A 16,826-nucleotide genomic window follows, 5' to 3' on the forward strand; every position below is an offset into this window, starting at 1 on the left:
GGAAACTCCTCACCAGGTGGTCTTACTTCACTTCTGCACCTTCCTGTTCATAACGCACTCGCCTTATCTGCCTTATCTAAACCACATCTAAATCTACCTAAATCCGTCTAATCTAGCTAAACCACAAATGTAGGAAGGTGATATGGATACTCCCAGTTTTGGCTGGAATAATTCAGTTGTCCAGACAGGCTTTGGCAAGATCTGCCAAATTTCTCCCACATTATATTCGCCCATATTCTATTCCCCTTTATTATCTTCTTTATTTTTACTCATCTTTCTCTCGCATTATTTATGTCCTTGCTGATCACGTTTCACTGGAGGGTGGGTAGTTCGTCACCGCCGCCCCTCCTCACGGGGATGCCCGCGGGCAGCAGGATGCAGCGCCGCTGCTCCACCCCGCCTCGGGGCCCCTGGGCGCCGTAGCGCGGTGTGGCCGCTCGGAGGCGCTGCAGAGCGGCGCCCCCCTCCACCGGCGGCCCCGCCCCGCCTCGCAGCGCACCCCGCCCCGCGGCCGCGCGGCCGCCGCGCTGCCCTTTCCTTGCATGCGGATTGGCCGCCGCGGCGTGCGGCGCGGGGCGGGGCTGGCGCGGGGGTATTTAAAGCTCCGCCGCGACGGCGCTGCCATCCTGTGACGGGGAAGCGGTGCGGCGCCGGGACAGTGAGTGGCGGGGCGGCAGGGGCCGGGCCCGGCCCCCTCGCGTTGTGGCGGCGCGGCGCGCAGGGCAGCCCCTTGCCTCCCCGCGGCCCCACCGGTGGCTGCCTCCGCGCCGCGGCCTTGCGGGCGGGCGTCGGGTGCGCGGCGTCCCCGCCGGGCCTTGCCCGGTGTCCCGCTGTAGGAAGCGCCTGCTCGGCCTCGCGTCGCGGCCGGGCTGGCTCTCCTGGCGGTGGCAGCCCCCCTGAGGGAAGCTGCCGCTGCCCCCGCGCCTGCTCTCGCTGGCTGTGAGCCTCTTCCCTGTCCTTAGGAGCCCTGCGCCGTGCCCCCCCCCCCACCTCCGGGGTGTCCTCTCTGGGGGCGCCGCTGGACTTTCCCTTTTGCTGCAAAGTCTCGTACAGCCCCAGATTTGACCTTAAGTCAGCCTCGATCCAGAGAGCAGGGCCTGTGAGGTGGGCACGGGGCTGTATGCTGCTGCTTGCAGTGGCTTGTGGAAGGTGGCAAGTGCTCTGTGACTGCCACTGACTAACTCGATTAAATGCTCTCATGTGGGGTACTGATCTTGCCTGTGAATAAGGAGGGCAAAATTGTCACAGTGCACTGATAGTCCCTTGGGGTTACCTTATTTCATAAGTGCAGCTGTTACAGTGCTGTGAAAAGGTAGAGCTGTGGAGCTTCTTCCATGCAGTTTGGAAGAATTCAGTTCTGTGATGTGAGGGATCCACAGGAAATTCTAGCCCTGCTTTTTGAGAGGGGAGGGAAAGTAATGTTCAGCCTTGGGTTGTGCAGTAAAGCAACATTTGTTTTTCCAAGTTTGAAGTCTACTGGGGCAGACTCTTCTGCAGCTCTACAGTGTGACTTGAGTGATTCAAGTTCAGGCCTTGTTTGTTTTGAACAGAATATCAGCCTCCAAGTAGTAAGCTGTATTTTGTGTCTGTGCTGTGAAGCTAGGGTCTTGATGTTGTTGTAAGAACTGGTTATGTGAAGGAGAGGGTCAGATGCACGTGACAGATGCCGGTGTGCTGGGTTCCATGAAAAGGTCCAGATGAATCATGCCTGAGCTGTAACTGCATGTGAGGATGGTGGCTTTGTTATGGAAAGCAGGCTTCAGTGAGAAGCATTGCTTTAACTTGGTTATGTCTATATAGTCCTTTTGAAGGTGTTCAGTTTTCACCATTCATGACTGTTGAAGAGAATGCTTGAGCTGTCTGGTGGCTTGGTGTTGTTCTAACTGGTGCTTAAAACTCATTATCCAAGCTTAAACTTGCTGGATGCTGTAAATTAAACGGAACCCGTTTCCAGTGAGTGGATGGATTTTTGGTATGTCGGATATCAGTGATCCATATAAGTACAACCCTGCTTGGAAGAAAATGTGTTCTGTGAGTCTTTTGTAGATGTGGGGTGGTAGGATGTGCTTATATCACAGTATGTTGTGTTGGAAAACCTGCAGCTTTAAAGTATTCATTTCAACTACGTAGTCAGCTGTTCAAGAAATCCGAAGACAAGTACTTCAGCAACTATCATACTTGTCTTGTGACTTCCATGTGAAAGTGGAAGAAAGACTTAAAAGACCTGCTGTAAAGCTGACTGCACTAAATAGTGAATCACAGTAGTTGGTGCTGCTGAGCGTGCTTATTCAGTGTATTACACAGACACTTTTTTCTTGCAGTCTAGGCACTTGGATTTCAGTGTATTTGTAAAGCTCATTATTTTCCTGGCTTAGAGGAGGTGCTGTATCTTTAGTTCTACCTTGAGAACTAAGTTTAAGCTTGTTGGTTTTGTTGGTTGAGTGGACATTGTGTCTCTTCAATAGGGACTTTGGACTGCTAAGGAAGACAGAAAACTGAGGAGGGGAGAGTCTTGGATTTTCTCACATGGACTGCAGTTGAAACTACAATAAAACAAGGAAGTGGTAGCACTGAACTAGTCACTGACCACTTTGCTCATGGCCTGCTGGGTCTGGTTGCTGTTTCCATGGCTTCAGTCTGACCTTTGGGAAGACTCAGTGGCAAGTTGGGACTTGAAAGCTGCCGAAAACAAAATACAGTTCTTAAGCTGCCTGCTTTTAACCTTGTTTGTAGAGCATAAAGTGTGGTGCTTTCTTGGACCTAGTTACTAGTGTTCAAGCCTATGGCACCCTACTAGTTGAACTCTTGAAATCTCCTTGAAGCTGCATTTTACTGGAGTAACACTTTGCCTGTAATTCTGCAGTAAAGTGAAGTATATCTCTGTAGGCAAGCTTGCTCAGTTTAACTCTCCAAGTCATTTTGGGGTGAGAAGCAGGAACACCAGTGTTGAGATTAAAAGTTTTTGTTTAGCCACTTCACTGTGACTGAAAGGGAGTAGCCTCAGGTTTTATGTTGGCACAGCTTGGTGTGTGGCATTAGTAGTTGAAAGGCAAAAGTCTTCTGTGGTTGCTTGATGACTGATGTGCTGCTTAAACCTGTGAAGGCTGAATTATTTTTCTGTGACAGAATCTTCAGCAACACTGGTCAGAAAATGGCTGCCCTTGAAACCCTTTTTAAATACATTGATGAACACCAGGACCTCTATATTCAGGTAAGTTTCCTTTGAATTTTCTTCTGGAGCACAGATGGCTATGGGATATTAGGAGTTAGGTGGTCAGCTTCAAGCTTGTTGTTACACATATATAATATACTCAATAATGGAGTAATGCCAAGTAATGGGGGGTGGGGGTGGGTGGGCAGCAGGTGTGACTGATTTGGCTCATGCAAGAAAACTGTCCCTTAAGTTGAGATGTAGTTCTGTTCAAAGACCTAAATCTCTATGGTGGGTTTTAGGAAATGCTCTATTACTGTATGGTGCAAGCAGTGACTTACTTAGAGGTTCAACAAATCTGACACAGATTCCTGAATGCCAGACTAGGTTTATACTGTCTCTCCCCTTTTGAGATGGGAGAAGAAAGATATAAACAAGGCTGGAATAAACAGTTTCATACACGAAAGCTTTATGTTGGGGTACAGAAGGAGGGTTTATCTTCTGTACTTCGCTATTTAATTGCACATTGTATTGCAATCCCCTTGACCTGTGAAGGAGTCAATGGTACAGCACCATAAACTCTTAGGCAAGAACTATGCCTGGTGTTCAGGTTGACTTCTGCCAGTTGCTTTCACTGATGTCACACTGATGGGGGGAAAAGCTAATGTGGCCTTTGAGAAGCCTGAAAGACATTAGCTTGTTCTGGATACTTAAAGAACAGCAAGCAGAAAGGCACAATATGTACAAGTTGCCATACTCGTAAGTTTACACTTACGTATCTGTAGATTTTGTGCTATACTGCAGGGGCAGTTGTAGGAAGGTGAAGATTTAGAGAGCTTTTGAGTGTCATACTAACAAAGTACTCCTTTGAGCAGAGGACAGAGCTGATTTGCAAGTTTAAGCTCTACCAAAACAGTATTAGTTGAATTGCAAGGTGTTGTATTTGTGTAGTGCCTCCCATGCCATAATTCATGTGTAGCAAAATGTTTAGCTTTTCTCTTTCTGTAGCGGCTGGCTCAATGGGTGGCAATCCAGAGTGTGTCAGCATGGCCGGAGAAGAGGGCTGAAGTCAGACGCATGATGGAGGTTGCTGCAAAGGATATCGAGCGACTGGGAGGCACAACCCAGCTTATGGATATTGGGAAACAAAAGGTATGTGAGCATCTCCATGTTAGCTTAGTAGAAAAAATCTCTGTAGAAGGCAAGGTGTTTTGCACTAGGAGGTGCTGGCTGCTTAGGATCTCAGTCAGAAAGGCACTTAGAATTCATAAAGTATCATTTAAAATGCTGTTTATTAGAGCTACCACTATAAAAAGAGGATAGTATAGATAATCTTATGGCCCTTCAGATACTGGGAACTCCAAGCTGTGCAACATCTAGCAGGCATCGATCAGCAGGCAGCATGCTGTGCAGATCCCATTTATGGAAATACTATTCCATTATATTAAAGCTGTTTGATTCCACTGCCATACAAGAGGGAAATTCACATGAGAACTTCTTGGTGCACATTTAGATAAAGACAAGGACATGCAGGTGGCATTATCACCAGTGCCAAGTGGGAATTCTGCAAGCTACAGCAAACTGGTTAAGCTTATCCTGCAGCTCAAGGATATGCACAGCACAATACAGGCAGGAAGGTGAAGCTGTGTGTGCAGCATAACACAGCACAGGCTTGGGTGTACTCGGGCTGTGTGGATCACTAATTCCTTGATGTCTGATGGTCTTGTCAGGATCACCACGCAAGAGTCTTGTGGGTAGTGGCCTAGAAAGGCAGTAACCTGTTGGGGTGTAGGATGTCTTTCCTGCTACACAGTCAAAGCTTCCTGTTGAAAACTTTATAATAAACCTTGGGATCCAGATCAGTTAAATGTGGTGTATTACATTTTGGGCTATGTATTAAATACTTAACTGAACCTGAACAGAGCACCTGAAAACAAAAATGTTAGCCATTTTTAACAGCAGTCTGGTGTGGTGTCATAGACACATAGGCTGTAAAGATACTGACTAAAGTTTCAAGAAGTTTTCCAGAAGACTTTTAGGCTCTTCCAGAAGGCTGCATTTGTCACAAAATTGCACTGCTCCCTTACAGATATAGAAGGATCCTTAATAAGATCACTTCCCTCCTTATTTTTAGGTATCTGCACTGTTTCTTCACCTGGGAAATGTGTTTATGCTTATGATGATAATTTCATCCTAGGAAACCATCAATCACATATGAACCTCCTTTGAAGTGGTCACTACATGTCAAAGATAAGCCCAATACCAAAATTTATAGAGTAGGATTTAGTGCCATTCAAAACCCTGCTGCATTGGACTGCTTGCTAGTTTTAGAAAGTTGTCACTGTAATTGGTGCTAATGACTGCTAGGTGAAATATATGTATCGGAATCACTGAGCAGGTTTTGATTTTAGCAACTAGGATATGCTTGCTTGTAGCACTACATGTCCCAGCAGGGGAGCAGCTAACTTCATGTGTCCTCCTGGGAGGGAATCTGTAGAGTAATTCTAGCTCTGCTACTACCTACGGCCTAAAATCCTATCAAATTAGTTAGTTCAGAGACAAACTTGTTTCTTTCATCAGTGTAACTTTTTAGGGGCAAGAACTGATTTTACAGAATTTTGCAAGTAACATTTCTATTCAGAAAACTCTTGTAGCTGGATTAAAGTTAACTTTAGTATGTTATATTGAGTACAGGCAAAACTAGCCAGTTTATGTATATTGTTAATGCTATATCAATGAAGGACAATGTAAAGCAAGTGGTGAACTTGTCTGATCTAACTTTGTTTGCTGCACAGCAGTTTGTACTGATTATTCAAGTGTAAATTCTTGTAATAATACTTTAATCACAGCTGCAGCTGGCCAAGGACCATGTAACCTGCTGATAAAAAAGAAATCAGAGCTTGGAGTCCATATGAGCAAAAAGTCAAATCTGATCTTGATCTGCTGAACAGTGTCTAGGAGTAGGTGTTCACTGGAAGGGAAATTAATAACGTGATAATTGCTTACGGGGTGTTTCAAAGGACAAAGCCAAGTTCCACTCTTGAACTAAGTTCATCAGCACTACCCTGCCCTTAAGGGGTCAGTGTAACAGCTGTATTTCTCTGTTCCAGTCTATACCTGGGTGTGGGCATGTGTTAGTGACACTGCTGTCAGGAAATTTTTGTCTAGGATGCTGTACTGTGGACAGGATGAAAGTGCAGTGACAAGCAATACAGAATGCGGTATTGAATGGAGTTTATTACTTATGCTTAGTTCAGCATTAGATGTGGCATTTTGGCATGCAGACAGCTTGCTCTGCTAAAATCTGATGCAGAATTATTAGCTTAAAGCTAGCAGTTCTGAGTGGCTTGGAACATTTTTACTATTACTGGGACTTATTAGGAAACTTACCGGCATGGTGCCATCATGCCTTCATTGGCACACCGCTGGCAATCAGTTTAAGTAACTTAGTTTTGTTTAGCTGTCCATGCCCCTAATCTCACAACCTCTGTAATGTTAAATTCATTCATCTGATAAAAATATGCCACTGATGTTCCACACTTGAATAAAGCTTCTTGCCTTCTATTTCTAGCTGCCTGATGGATCAGTTATTCCTCTACCACCAATTGTTCTGGGAACACTTGGCTCAGATCCATGCAAAAAGACCGTGTGTGTATATGGTCACCTGGATGTTCAGCCAGCAGCACTAGAAGATGGCTGGGATAGTGAGCCCTTCACACTGGTAGAAAGAGAAGGTAAGAGCAGCAGACTTCAAACTGATGAACACTTCTTTTAACAAGTAGGGTGTTTCTCAGCTTTCTAAAGTTGTACCCTTGTTTGAAGGAGTGAGACGAGACATGGGTGTGTATTTAATACTGTCGAAATAAAATAGGCAGAAGGGGGCATGGCACGTGCAGAGTTGCAAAATCTCAGCTGCCGTCGGCTTGTTTCCTGTTCTGATCATCTAGGCTGTGCTTGCATGTTCTTTCTTGTAGCTACAGCAAAGTCTTAACTGCTGCCTTCCATGATAACAGTTTGTTGTCAGAAAGCTTTTTAGAACTAGTTTATTGGGCTGTTCACAACTTGCAGCCTGCAAGGTCATGTCAGACTGCAGGGATTCTGAACCACTACAGGGGACAAACACTGAAAACAGCTGTTTTATGCCTGGAGGAAGGAGCTGTACAGCAGCCTCCCTGGGTTGCCTTTTCTTTGCATACTGGGCTATGATGAGTACTGCAGAAGCTGGGTTACAGAGCGCAGACAAGTGTCCTCCCATAAGTGGGGGTGAAGAAATCCTGTAGGAACTCCGGTTGAGTCAACATTGCCAGTAGCCAAGAGGAGGCTAAAAACCTTTTCTGTTTAAAGCTGGTGCTAACAACCTCTTCCTTGTTTCATTTGCACAGTGTTGTGACAAAGGTCACATGAATAGAAGGACACTAACCATTGCTGTTGCATAATCATTAATGATTGCCAAGAAAAGCATCTGTGGTAACTAGTATTTCTACTTGGGCACTTGGTCATAGGCAGCAGAGTCCAAGTTACTAAATCGGATTATCTTGTCTGATAGCAAGAACTAGACTTGCTGTTGCTTGTCTCTGTGCCCCTGGCAGTGTAAGAAGTGTATTTACCAGTGGCTCCTTACCATGCAAGCTGTCTGGCCTGTTCTGTCGCTGTGCTAACACGTAGCCTTTAGGGGTTGTAGCCACAGCTCTGAGTTGCAACAGTATCTGCCCCTACTGTGATCCAACATGCTACAGTTCCTGGGAGTTCCCTACAGTCTGTAAAACTTGCCTTAGATATCTAAAGCCCTTTCTGGGGAGATTCACTTTTATCTGGAGAATCCAGAGAAGTGGTTGGTCACTAGCTAATGAATTCTTACTCTTCAAGCCAAGAATAATTGAACTGAAGCTAATACCGGATAGGTTTCTATTAAAAGGAGGTAGCTTGCTTCTGTACCCTTACTGTTGTGCTTGTAGGAAATGGCATTACTGTGGAGGATATGGGAACCATATAGCCCAAGGCAGTTACATATGTTTAGGTTCTATTGGGGAGCAGCTGGGGGAATAGGTGGGGTAGTTTTGTAAATGGGAAAATCATTGTAGTCCTCTAACTGTCCCACTTGCGTGGGTATATGAGGTGGGAAGTAACACTGCTACTTCAGAAGAGTCAGCAATGAAAGTTAATATAAGCAGGACTAAAAAGCTTATCCGAAAAGATGTTCTCTCCTGCAGACAAGAGATGGTTGAAGCTTCATCCTAGTCTTTCTCCACACTGGTTAATTTTTTTCTTGTTTCTACAGGAAAACTCTATGGGCGGGGATCAACAGATGACAAAGGTCCTGTGCTTGCCTGGCTGAATGCCTTGGAGGCTTATCAACAAACTAACCAGGTATGTGCCCAAAATGTGTCCTGCTTTTCTATGTACAGCTGAGTCTAACAATAAATGTTATCCAAGCCACAGACACTTGAGGTGAGCCTGCTTATTCAGCTCATCAGGTAAGTGATGCAGTAGTCCTGTAAATTCCCTGGTGTTCCCATAGGGTTGAGCTGACTTGCTGACAAGTTAGTCTTGCAGATAGTTGGATTGCACTTCAAATGTTTCTGCCTTAACAAAATGTGTAGGAAGGAAAATACATATGCAGGCATCCGGAGCAGAAGGAATAATCAAATCTTACCCCTTCAGGTAAGAGTGTTAAATTAGCTTGGCCTCTAAAAAAAGCTTAATGTCTCTGCCACTGAGCTCTAAGAGGAGATTAAGTTTGTAACACTAAACTAGGAGCTTTGCTGTTTTTGTTCAAGAAAATGTGCAATCAGAAATAGCTCAAGGTGTCTGCTTTATCTTAAAAGATGAGTTGCTATTACTTGTGAGAAGAATTACCAATTATCAACTGAGCATAGTGTGGTAGCCTTGGTAGACAGGGTGGCTCTTGACTCCTACTGTGGCATGCAATTTCTGTGCTTAATATTAGTTTTGCTAGCCCTGTGACTTACCTTTTGGCAACAGATTTCTGCTGTGTTCCCACAGTTAAGGGGATTGGGAAGAAGTTCTAGAGCTTAGGTAAAACTTTTTTGAAGAGTTTGAATTCCATTAAATGAAGGGTGGTGTAAATGCCCTCAACATCTCAACATCAGTGCAGTCCAAACTTTGTAATACTTAGTGTATAATTAACAAGTTCTGCTGTAACAAAACAAATTTACACATGTCCACTTTTATGCTTTGTATGTAACAGATGAAAATTACTGACTGCTAAAGGAGTCCAATGTTTTCACATACTTAATCTGTTCTTGTTCTTCAAAGGGGTTTCCAGTAAATATTAAGTTTTGCCTAGAGGGTATGGAAGAATCAGGATCTGAAGGCCTTGATGAACTGATTTTTGCTCAGCGAGATTCTTTCTTCAAAGATGTAGATTATGTTTGCATTTCTGACAACTACTGGCTAGGCAAGAAGAAGCCTTGTATCACCTATGGCTTGAGGGGTATCTGCTACTACTTCATAGAGGTAAGTGCTGAAATACAATGCAAACCTGGTACTATTAAACTGAATTTTCTGCAGGAGAAGAGTGGTGGCTCGAATGTTTTCATGCCAATAACTTTTCTTTGGAAAAGGTGAAACTAAGTAGAATGGTTTCTACTAATTGTCTAAATATCTTCCTTTTACTATCCTGTATGATAATAGGGTGGGAGGGATAGCTTTCAGGTGTATGAAGCGAGATGAGACAGCACCTTCACTGGAGGATTATCAAATTGTATAGGTATCTTTATCCAGATACTTCCTTGAGTGCAGGAATAGATGTCACCACTGAAGTCCCCAAGCTTGGGACAGTCAGTACTAAAGGGCTTGTACTCCACAGAGCAATAAAAAGCATATCAGCTTTAATGTACTACAACTGAGTGGTCTGGTTTCAAAACCAGATACATTCTCAAAATATATGCAGCAGAAAGCTAAGGTAAATGTCTGTTCTGTGCGTTTGACAGTATCTCATGCTAAAATTAACCTGAACCTTGATTCGCTTCAAACCAGGTGGAATGCAGTGACAAAGACCTTCACTCTGGAGTTTATGGTGGTTCAGTACATGAGGCCATGACAGACCTTATTACTCTAATGGGTAAGAAAAAGCATGTTTCACTGAATGCATCTAAAATGGGAGTAAGAGCCATTAAAGCATGAATGAGTTTGCAGTGAAGGAGGTTTCTAATGACTGTTTACACTAACAAAGCAATGACCAATGAAATGGTGCTTTTCAGGTATGCAAGGCTGATGCCTTACACAATGAAATTTGATGCTCTTGCCAAGAAGCTGTCTAATTTAACTTCCCTTAAAATCTTGCTGCAAACCTGTGTAACTAAAGCAGCACTTCTCTGCAGACACTTCTGTGGATGCCATATTGAACTCCATGCTTTCAAACAGCCAGCCAAACATATAGCAGTAGAATTCAACACAGTTGGTTATCCAAAATGTGCACTTCCTTGCAAATTTCCTAAGTGCCTTTCATGTCTAGTGGTACAGGCTCTGGGAAGTAAAGGTCAGAATTTCATTTCATAAGTTTACAAAGTTTTCAGATGAAGACTTGTATTTCCCATGGAAAATGTTCCCAGCAATGAAGTCTTGTTTCTTCTGTGTGAATCCTGATAGAAGGTGCTCCTTGTTTACAGGTTCTCTTACAGACAAGAAAGGGAAAATCCTTATCCCAGGCATTAATGAAGCAGTGGCACCTGTTACTGATGAGGAGCTGGCACTATATGAGAAGATTGATTTTGACCTTGGAGAGTATGCAAAAGATGTAGGAGCAACAAAACTATTGCATGATACAAAGGTAAACTGTACTTCTCCATCTCTGCCCTGGTTAGCTGTGTTAGTTGTTTGTCTTCTAATATAGATAACAAAGCTTCTGTGGATACTTGTTTACCAAGTATATGCAGTAGTTTAAAATTCAGCTGATGTCCTTAAAATGGTGTGATTGCCTTCAAGATAATTTCACCTGCTGCACAGATGCCCACATACTTAAAAGTGGCTGTTCCTCTGTGAAGTGTTAGGTGCTTGGAAATTTAGTCTAGGTTATGTTTAAGGTAAGCAGTCTAGATAACTTTAAACTTGTTCCTTAGCCTATGTATCAGTAGCATTTCAAACTTCTACCGGGATTTTGTCTAATGCTGTTCTCCTAATTCTAGATTAATAACTTCTAGCACTTTTCTAGAGGTCAGATACCACATCTACAGAAAGCATCTGATTTCTTACATCTGTAGGAAGTTCAATGGGTTATTGGAAATAAAGCAGTTGCTCAGAGATGACTTCTCATTAGGTGAGAAAACAGCTTGAGATCTAGCTGTGATGGACTTAAGGTTGATGTACTGAACATTTTCCTATACTTGGCAAACAAGGACTGTTTTGTAGCCATGAACTAGGCAGCTGTCCAGATCTTTGAACAGGCTCAAGCTCAATAAACGCATGTCTGAACTTTTCAAATCTTCATCCTGGGAGCTCTCCAAATGAATGCTTTTAACAGCATCGAATCTTGTAAGGTATAGGTGTTGCATACTAATTTTAAAGCATCAAACCCTAGATGTAAATACATCTATCATAAAAAGCAGAAACAAGTGTTGTAAAAGAAAAGTTTTACATGTGCAGGTCTGTCTTGTGTCCTAGCACTGTCAGAGGAGACTTCAGACTCAACTCAAATAGGTACAAGTAACAATTTCATATGCTTCATGTTCTCTTTACATGCTCAGGTTTGTATCAACAGGGAGCATGCAGACTTCCTTGTTTAGTCTTGTTTTATAAAGTAATGTATTAAATGGTTTGTATTTAAGGAGGAGCTGGCAAGATGCTCTTCATGTATGATACTCTAAATCTGTTCATCCTTAGCTAGATTGAAATCTTAACAAGGGGGGTTTAACTTAGCTGCATGCATGCAGTAGGGGTCTTGGGGCTAAGGAGAGAGAGCAGAGAAGGCTGTAATCTCCAGGTGAGAAACCATGTGCTTCAGAGATTCAAACTGTGACAGTTAAATTTGCTTTGAGAGCAGATTAGAAGCAGGTTGTACCTGGAACAAAATGAACTGTTCTCATAAATTTTTAAGTCTCCTGAACTTCTGCAGTGAAGTTCAGGTTTAAGATATGTAGCTGTCTATACAGGCCCCAAGTAAGTTGAACTCTGTATCCAGTGTACTGGGCAGCTGTGTCCAAGTTAAGGAGGAGGAAATGCAGAAGTGCATCTGAAAAAGGCAATAGTGCTCACTTTAATCAACCTGGAGTTCAGGCAGTTTAATACAACTGATGGTATCAATAGGAGCACACTGTATGTCTCATTCTGCACAGTGGTGAGGCTTTTAGAAAACCTGTGAACTTCATAAGCGTGTGACTCGGTGATGAAGCCACCTGTCTGGCTTGAGGCAGTGGGGACTAGAACTTCCAATACAGTGCCTACACTCTGTGCTTGAGCACCTTGTAAAGGGTGTTTGTGTCCTTGTCAGAAGGAGACTGGTCATGTCCTGTAAGTTCCGTAGAACTAGGAGAAAGCCAAAATAGACATGAATCTTTTAAGGTGCTGAAAACCCAGCTGTTGTATCAAAATGTGTGCTTAATGGGAGTAACAGCTTCACTTTATAATTGAGCGGTCTTGAATGAGCTGCATTTCTCCATGGGAGAGAGCACTGTTTCTTGCAAAGTCTTTTAGATCAAAAACTGTTACTTTGGGGAACTATGTCAAACTTAATGTAACCTTACATCTTCCTCTCTGCTTCTGCAGAGAGATATCCTTATGCATAGGTGGAGATATCCTTCCTTGTCTCTGCATGGAATTGAAGGAGCCTTCTCAGCTTCTGGAGCAAAGACTGTGATTCCTAAGAAAGTGACTGGCAAGTTCTCAATCAGGCTTGTGCCGAACATGACTCCTGAAGAAGTCACAAAGCATGTATGTTGAGATGGATTGATGGTATCAAAACAAGTGTCACTAAATTTCTCCTGTTCCCCGTGCTTGGGGGAAAAGTATTTCTGGTTTCTAAAGCAGTTCTGTTAATTTACTTTGCTACCATCTTCCTGGTTCCACAGCTCAACTCGCATAAGGGAGGGAATCATTATATATGGTCCTACACTGGACCGTTGTGGCCTGGCTATGTAATTTCTCTCAACTAACTCAAAGGGCTCAGGAGTAAATGCTAATTTAATTGCAGGGCACTTGGATTGCCAGAAGTGCATATTCAAAAGTGTAAGAGTTTGATATATTGATTGACTGTTCTACAGTATGCTGTTAACTTGCCTAAAGGAGAGATTCTGACTTCGGGGCAAAGATACATAGGAATAATAAGAAATAATAGCAACAGAAAAGTATTGCTGCACAGTAGTAGTGACCTGCAAGTCCCTAAGATGCTTTTAGTACAGTCTTTACCAGTGTTCATACAAATGCTAACAGCAGATAAAATTCTTCAATCTTTCCTATAGGTTGAAGACTATGTGAGCAAAAAGTTTGCAGAACTGCAAAGCCCCAACAAATTCAGAGTATACTTAGGCCATGGTGGACGACCCTGGGTGTCAGACTTCAACCATCCCCACTACATGGCTGGTAGGAGGGCCATGAAGACAGGTCAGTGGGTTTTTCACTTGGCGTTGGGAGGACTAAAAAGTTCTTGTTCAGCACCTCAAGAAATACTGAGGTCATCTCTGCAAAATGTTTAGTGTTCTGCACTTACCTAATAAGCTTGGCTCGCTAAGTAATGAAGCATGTCATGCGTGGTACTTAAACTAAAGTCTGAGGTATAGGAAGGAAACAAACTTGGTATCAAGCTCATTCCTATTATACTGGAACAAGTCCATTGGTATGGTGTTGCTTTGGCATAAGGATGAGACTGTCAGGTCAGATGACTTAGCCAAAGCCCTCAAAGCTTAGTCATCCTAGCATCCCTCTAACTGGTTATGCTAGGGTGACTAGATTGCATAGGGTAGCTAGGGGAAAATCTGGCTTGGGTTGGAATACAGACAGGCTTTCAGCTGGAGTGTTATTTGTGTAACTGTTGGAACCGATCTCTGAAAGGGACAAAACTCCAGCACTACACTGAGGGGAAGGAAGCTCCACAGTTCTGCAGCCTCTGCAGTCTGGCTGATTAAACCAGCAAGATTTGGTGGGCACTGGTACAGGTGTGATTGATACTTCATGGCTTAAGTAAGGATTTGTTGGAAAAACAAATACAACTCTAAACTGACTTAGAGTATCGCTTTTCTAGTTTTTGGAGTTGAACCAGACCTGACAAGGGAGGGAGGAAGCATTCCTGTTACCCTGACTTTTCAAGAAGCAACAGGCAAGAATGTCATGCTGCTTCCTGTCGGAGCCGCAGATGATGGTGCCCACTCTCAAAATGAGAAGCTAAACAGGTAAGAAGTTATCTCTGAACCAGGCTGAGTTTTTGGACCTTGGCACGTATTATGAGAAGGACCAAGAACTGAGCTCTTGCTTTTCTTTAATTCTCTGGAAGGCAATGTGCCATTTCTCCCTAGCAGGCGTGACTGGTTGGGCAACTAGTCTGTAGCTGAATCTTGCTCCCATTACTGCTTCTGGTTTTATATACTTGAAACCAAAAGCAGTGTTTATACTTTGGTCTCCAAGCTTTGCTGTGCCCTACCCCAGGGGTCCTCAAACTATGACCTGCAGACTGAATACGGACCCCCAGGGTCCCCAGTTCTTCCCCTGGTATTTACAGACATGCACACCGACCCTGCCGGGGGTTGGGGAGGGGAACCAAGCAGCCGCAGATGACTGCCTGCCACTTCATCTGCGCACCAGCCCCCTGTTTAAAAAGTTTGAGGACCCTTGCCCTACCCCAAGGGTGGTATTTCTCTTGCTGGGGAAGATCTAGGGAGGTTGGGAGTAGTGACTGCTGCCTGCAACAGTATCGCCTGTCATGTCTGTGTGCATAGGACTGATATTGCAAAAAGAAAACCTGCTAGAAATACAGCTCAAAGACAGACAATGCTAATGAAAGTTCTGTTCTTTCCAGGTACAACTACATCCAAGGGGTGAAGATGCTTGGTGCGTACCTCTATGAAGTTTCCCAGCTGAAGGACTAAGTTAGACACTTTGCCTTCTGGTTTTTATAAGACAAATCAGACTTCTGATCCATAAAATGTCATCAGTTACCAAATCTTACATGGCTTCTTTCTTCCATCAACACTCCACTGCTTTGATGGGGGAGAGGGAAGCATGCGGTTCCACTTAAAAGAACATTGTGTGCCAAAATTTCTTTAAATGCTTACTTCAAGTGACAGACTATTCTTATCTGGTCAGCAGTCCTGAACTGCATCTTTGTCCCCTCTGTATCACTTCAAAGTTGTGGTTTGCTGTATGATGATTAGTTTCCTGTAAAACAAGAGGAATTGTTTGCTCACCTGTTTAAGCAACCACATCAGTTGCAGGACTGGCAGCCAAGTTAAGGTACTTGTTCCTGCGTATGTCCTGGAAGTAGTCAGTGACAGACTACAGGGTTATACTGGAATGTGTTCAAACTGTAGTGAGGCATCTGTCTTACTGAGTGATTTGGAAAATACTTTGTCTCACAGTTTATACCTGCCTGCAGGTTTCAATTCACAGTGAATGAGGTTATAACAGAATTCACTGTGGTAATGACTACTGGCCATCTTTTTGTAAAGCTACCTTTGTACTCTCTGAAAAGGACAATAAATAATCATGCTTTAGAGCTTGGCTCTTGGTCTCTAAGGACTAAATGATGACTTGGGAGGGAAAGCAACTTTGGGTAATGTGGGAGGAGCTCTTCTGAGGCAGATGAGCAATGTGGCTACACTTGCATGACTACCACATTTTTATTCTGTAGGCTCTGGCTCTGTAACAGCTTGACTTGAAGCAGATGCTGCTAAATCCTGCTCTTCTGAGAGAAAAGCTCAGAAAATTTTCCATTTTGGCTCTAAGCCAGGTCATCACACTAGCACAAATATTGTAGGGGTGTGAGTGGGATTTGTAGGCATAAGTGAGTAGAGAAGAGCATCATTCATGGCAACTACTGACATCAACTTCAAGGTGTCTTTTGGAGACAAACTCCCAACACTTCTGGTACGTAAAAAAAAAAAAAGCCCTATTGAATGTGTGCTAATCTGAACTGGATTTGGCTCACTGTTCCTGAATTACCTGACCAGCACTAATGGGCTGAGCTAGGTCAGTATTTCAAGTGACAATGGTTTGCCCTGAGAGCTGCTTGAGAGCAGCATGGTGCAGTCCTGTGCCCTGACAAGTGAGCAGCATGTGATGCTTCTTGTGGGGCAGAAGGCAGGGATGTCTTCTTGCTGTGAAGCTTCTAAAGCCTCTCTGCCTTTTAGTGCTGCTTGGTTTGTCATGGAAGTTGATGGCTGCAGATAATCTGGTACCATTAAAATTTGCATGTGTAGCTGGGCTACACTGAGACATCATGTCCCAGTGTCAGGACTTGATAGCACCAAGCATCTCTGCAAACACTGGGTAGTACTTTGCTGTGTTCTCACCTTTCAGTGACAGTGGAACTACTCTGCTATTCAATGTATGTAGGACAAGATTGGCTTGCCTGAGTATTTGAAAGTCATCTGAAAATCACTGACATGATTAGTTATACAGGGTAACTAGTCCTAGCAGTCAGTGTGTTTAAAGCAGGTTTCTCAGTTACTGAATTGATACCTCAAACTTCTCTAATTGGGGTAACTTTGCACAAAAACACAGTTTCCTG

The 16,826-nt window shown here is 43.6% G+C and overlaps 1 protein-coding gene across 1 annotated transcript; it reads left to right on the forward strand.

The window, feature by feature from the left end:
* Positions 1-635: 635 nt before the first annotated feature.
* On the forward strand, positions 636-15,817 carry CNDP2 (carnosine dipeptidase 2). Its single transcript, XM_080381212.1, has 12 exons — positions 636-662; positions 3,127-3,211; positions 4,160-4,303; positions 6,723-6,885; positions 8,430-8,518; positions 9,428-9,628; positions 10,151-10,235; positions 10,783-10,943; positions 12,875-13,039; positions 13,567-13,708; positions 14,346-14,493; positions 15,117-15,817. The coding sequence occupies exons 2-12, from the start codon at positions 3,152-3,154 to the stop codon at positions 15,184-15,186; spliced, it is 1,428 nt and encodes a 475-aa protein (XP_080237338.1). The 5' UTR covers positions 636-662; positions 3,127-3,151; the 3' UTR covers positions 15,187-15,817.
* Positions 15,818-16,826: the final 1,009 nt, after the last annotated feature.

Source organism: Falco punctatus (assembly GCF_963210335.1).
Source record: "Falco punctatus genome assembly, chromosome: 3".
Lineage (NCBI taxonomy): Eukaryota > Metazoa > Chordata > Aves > Falconiformes > Falconidae > Falco > Falco punctatus.

Coding starts and splice junctions, on each gene's coding strand:
- CNDP2 (XM_080381212.1), top strand. CDS start 3,152: ATGGCTGCCCTTGAAACCCTTTTTAAATACATTGATGAACACCAGGAC. Junction 6,886..8,429: donor CACACTGGTAGAAAGAGAAG/GTAAGAGCAGCA, acceptor TTGTTTCTACAG/GAAAACTCTATGGGCGGGGA. Junction 10,236..10,782: donor AGACCTTATTACTCTAATGG/GTAAGAAAAAGC, acceptor CCTTGTTTACAG/GTTCTCTTACAGACAAGAAA.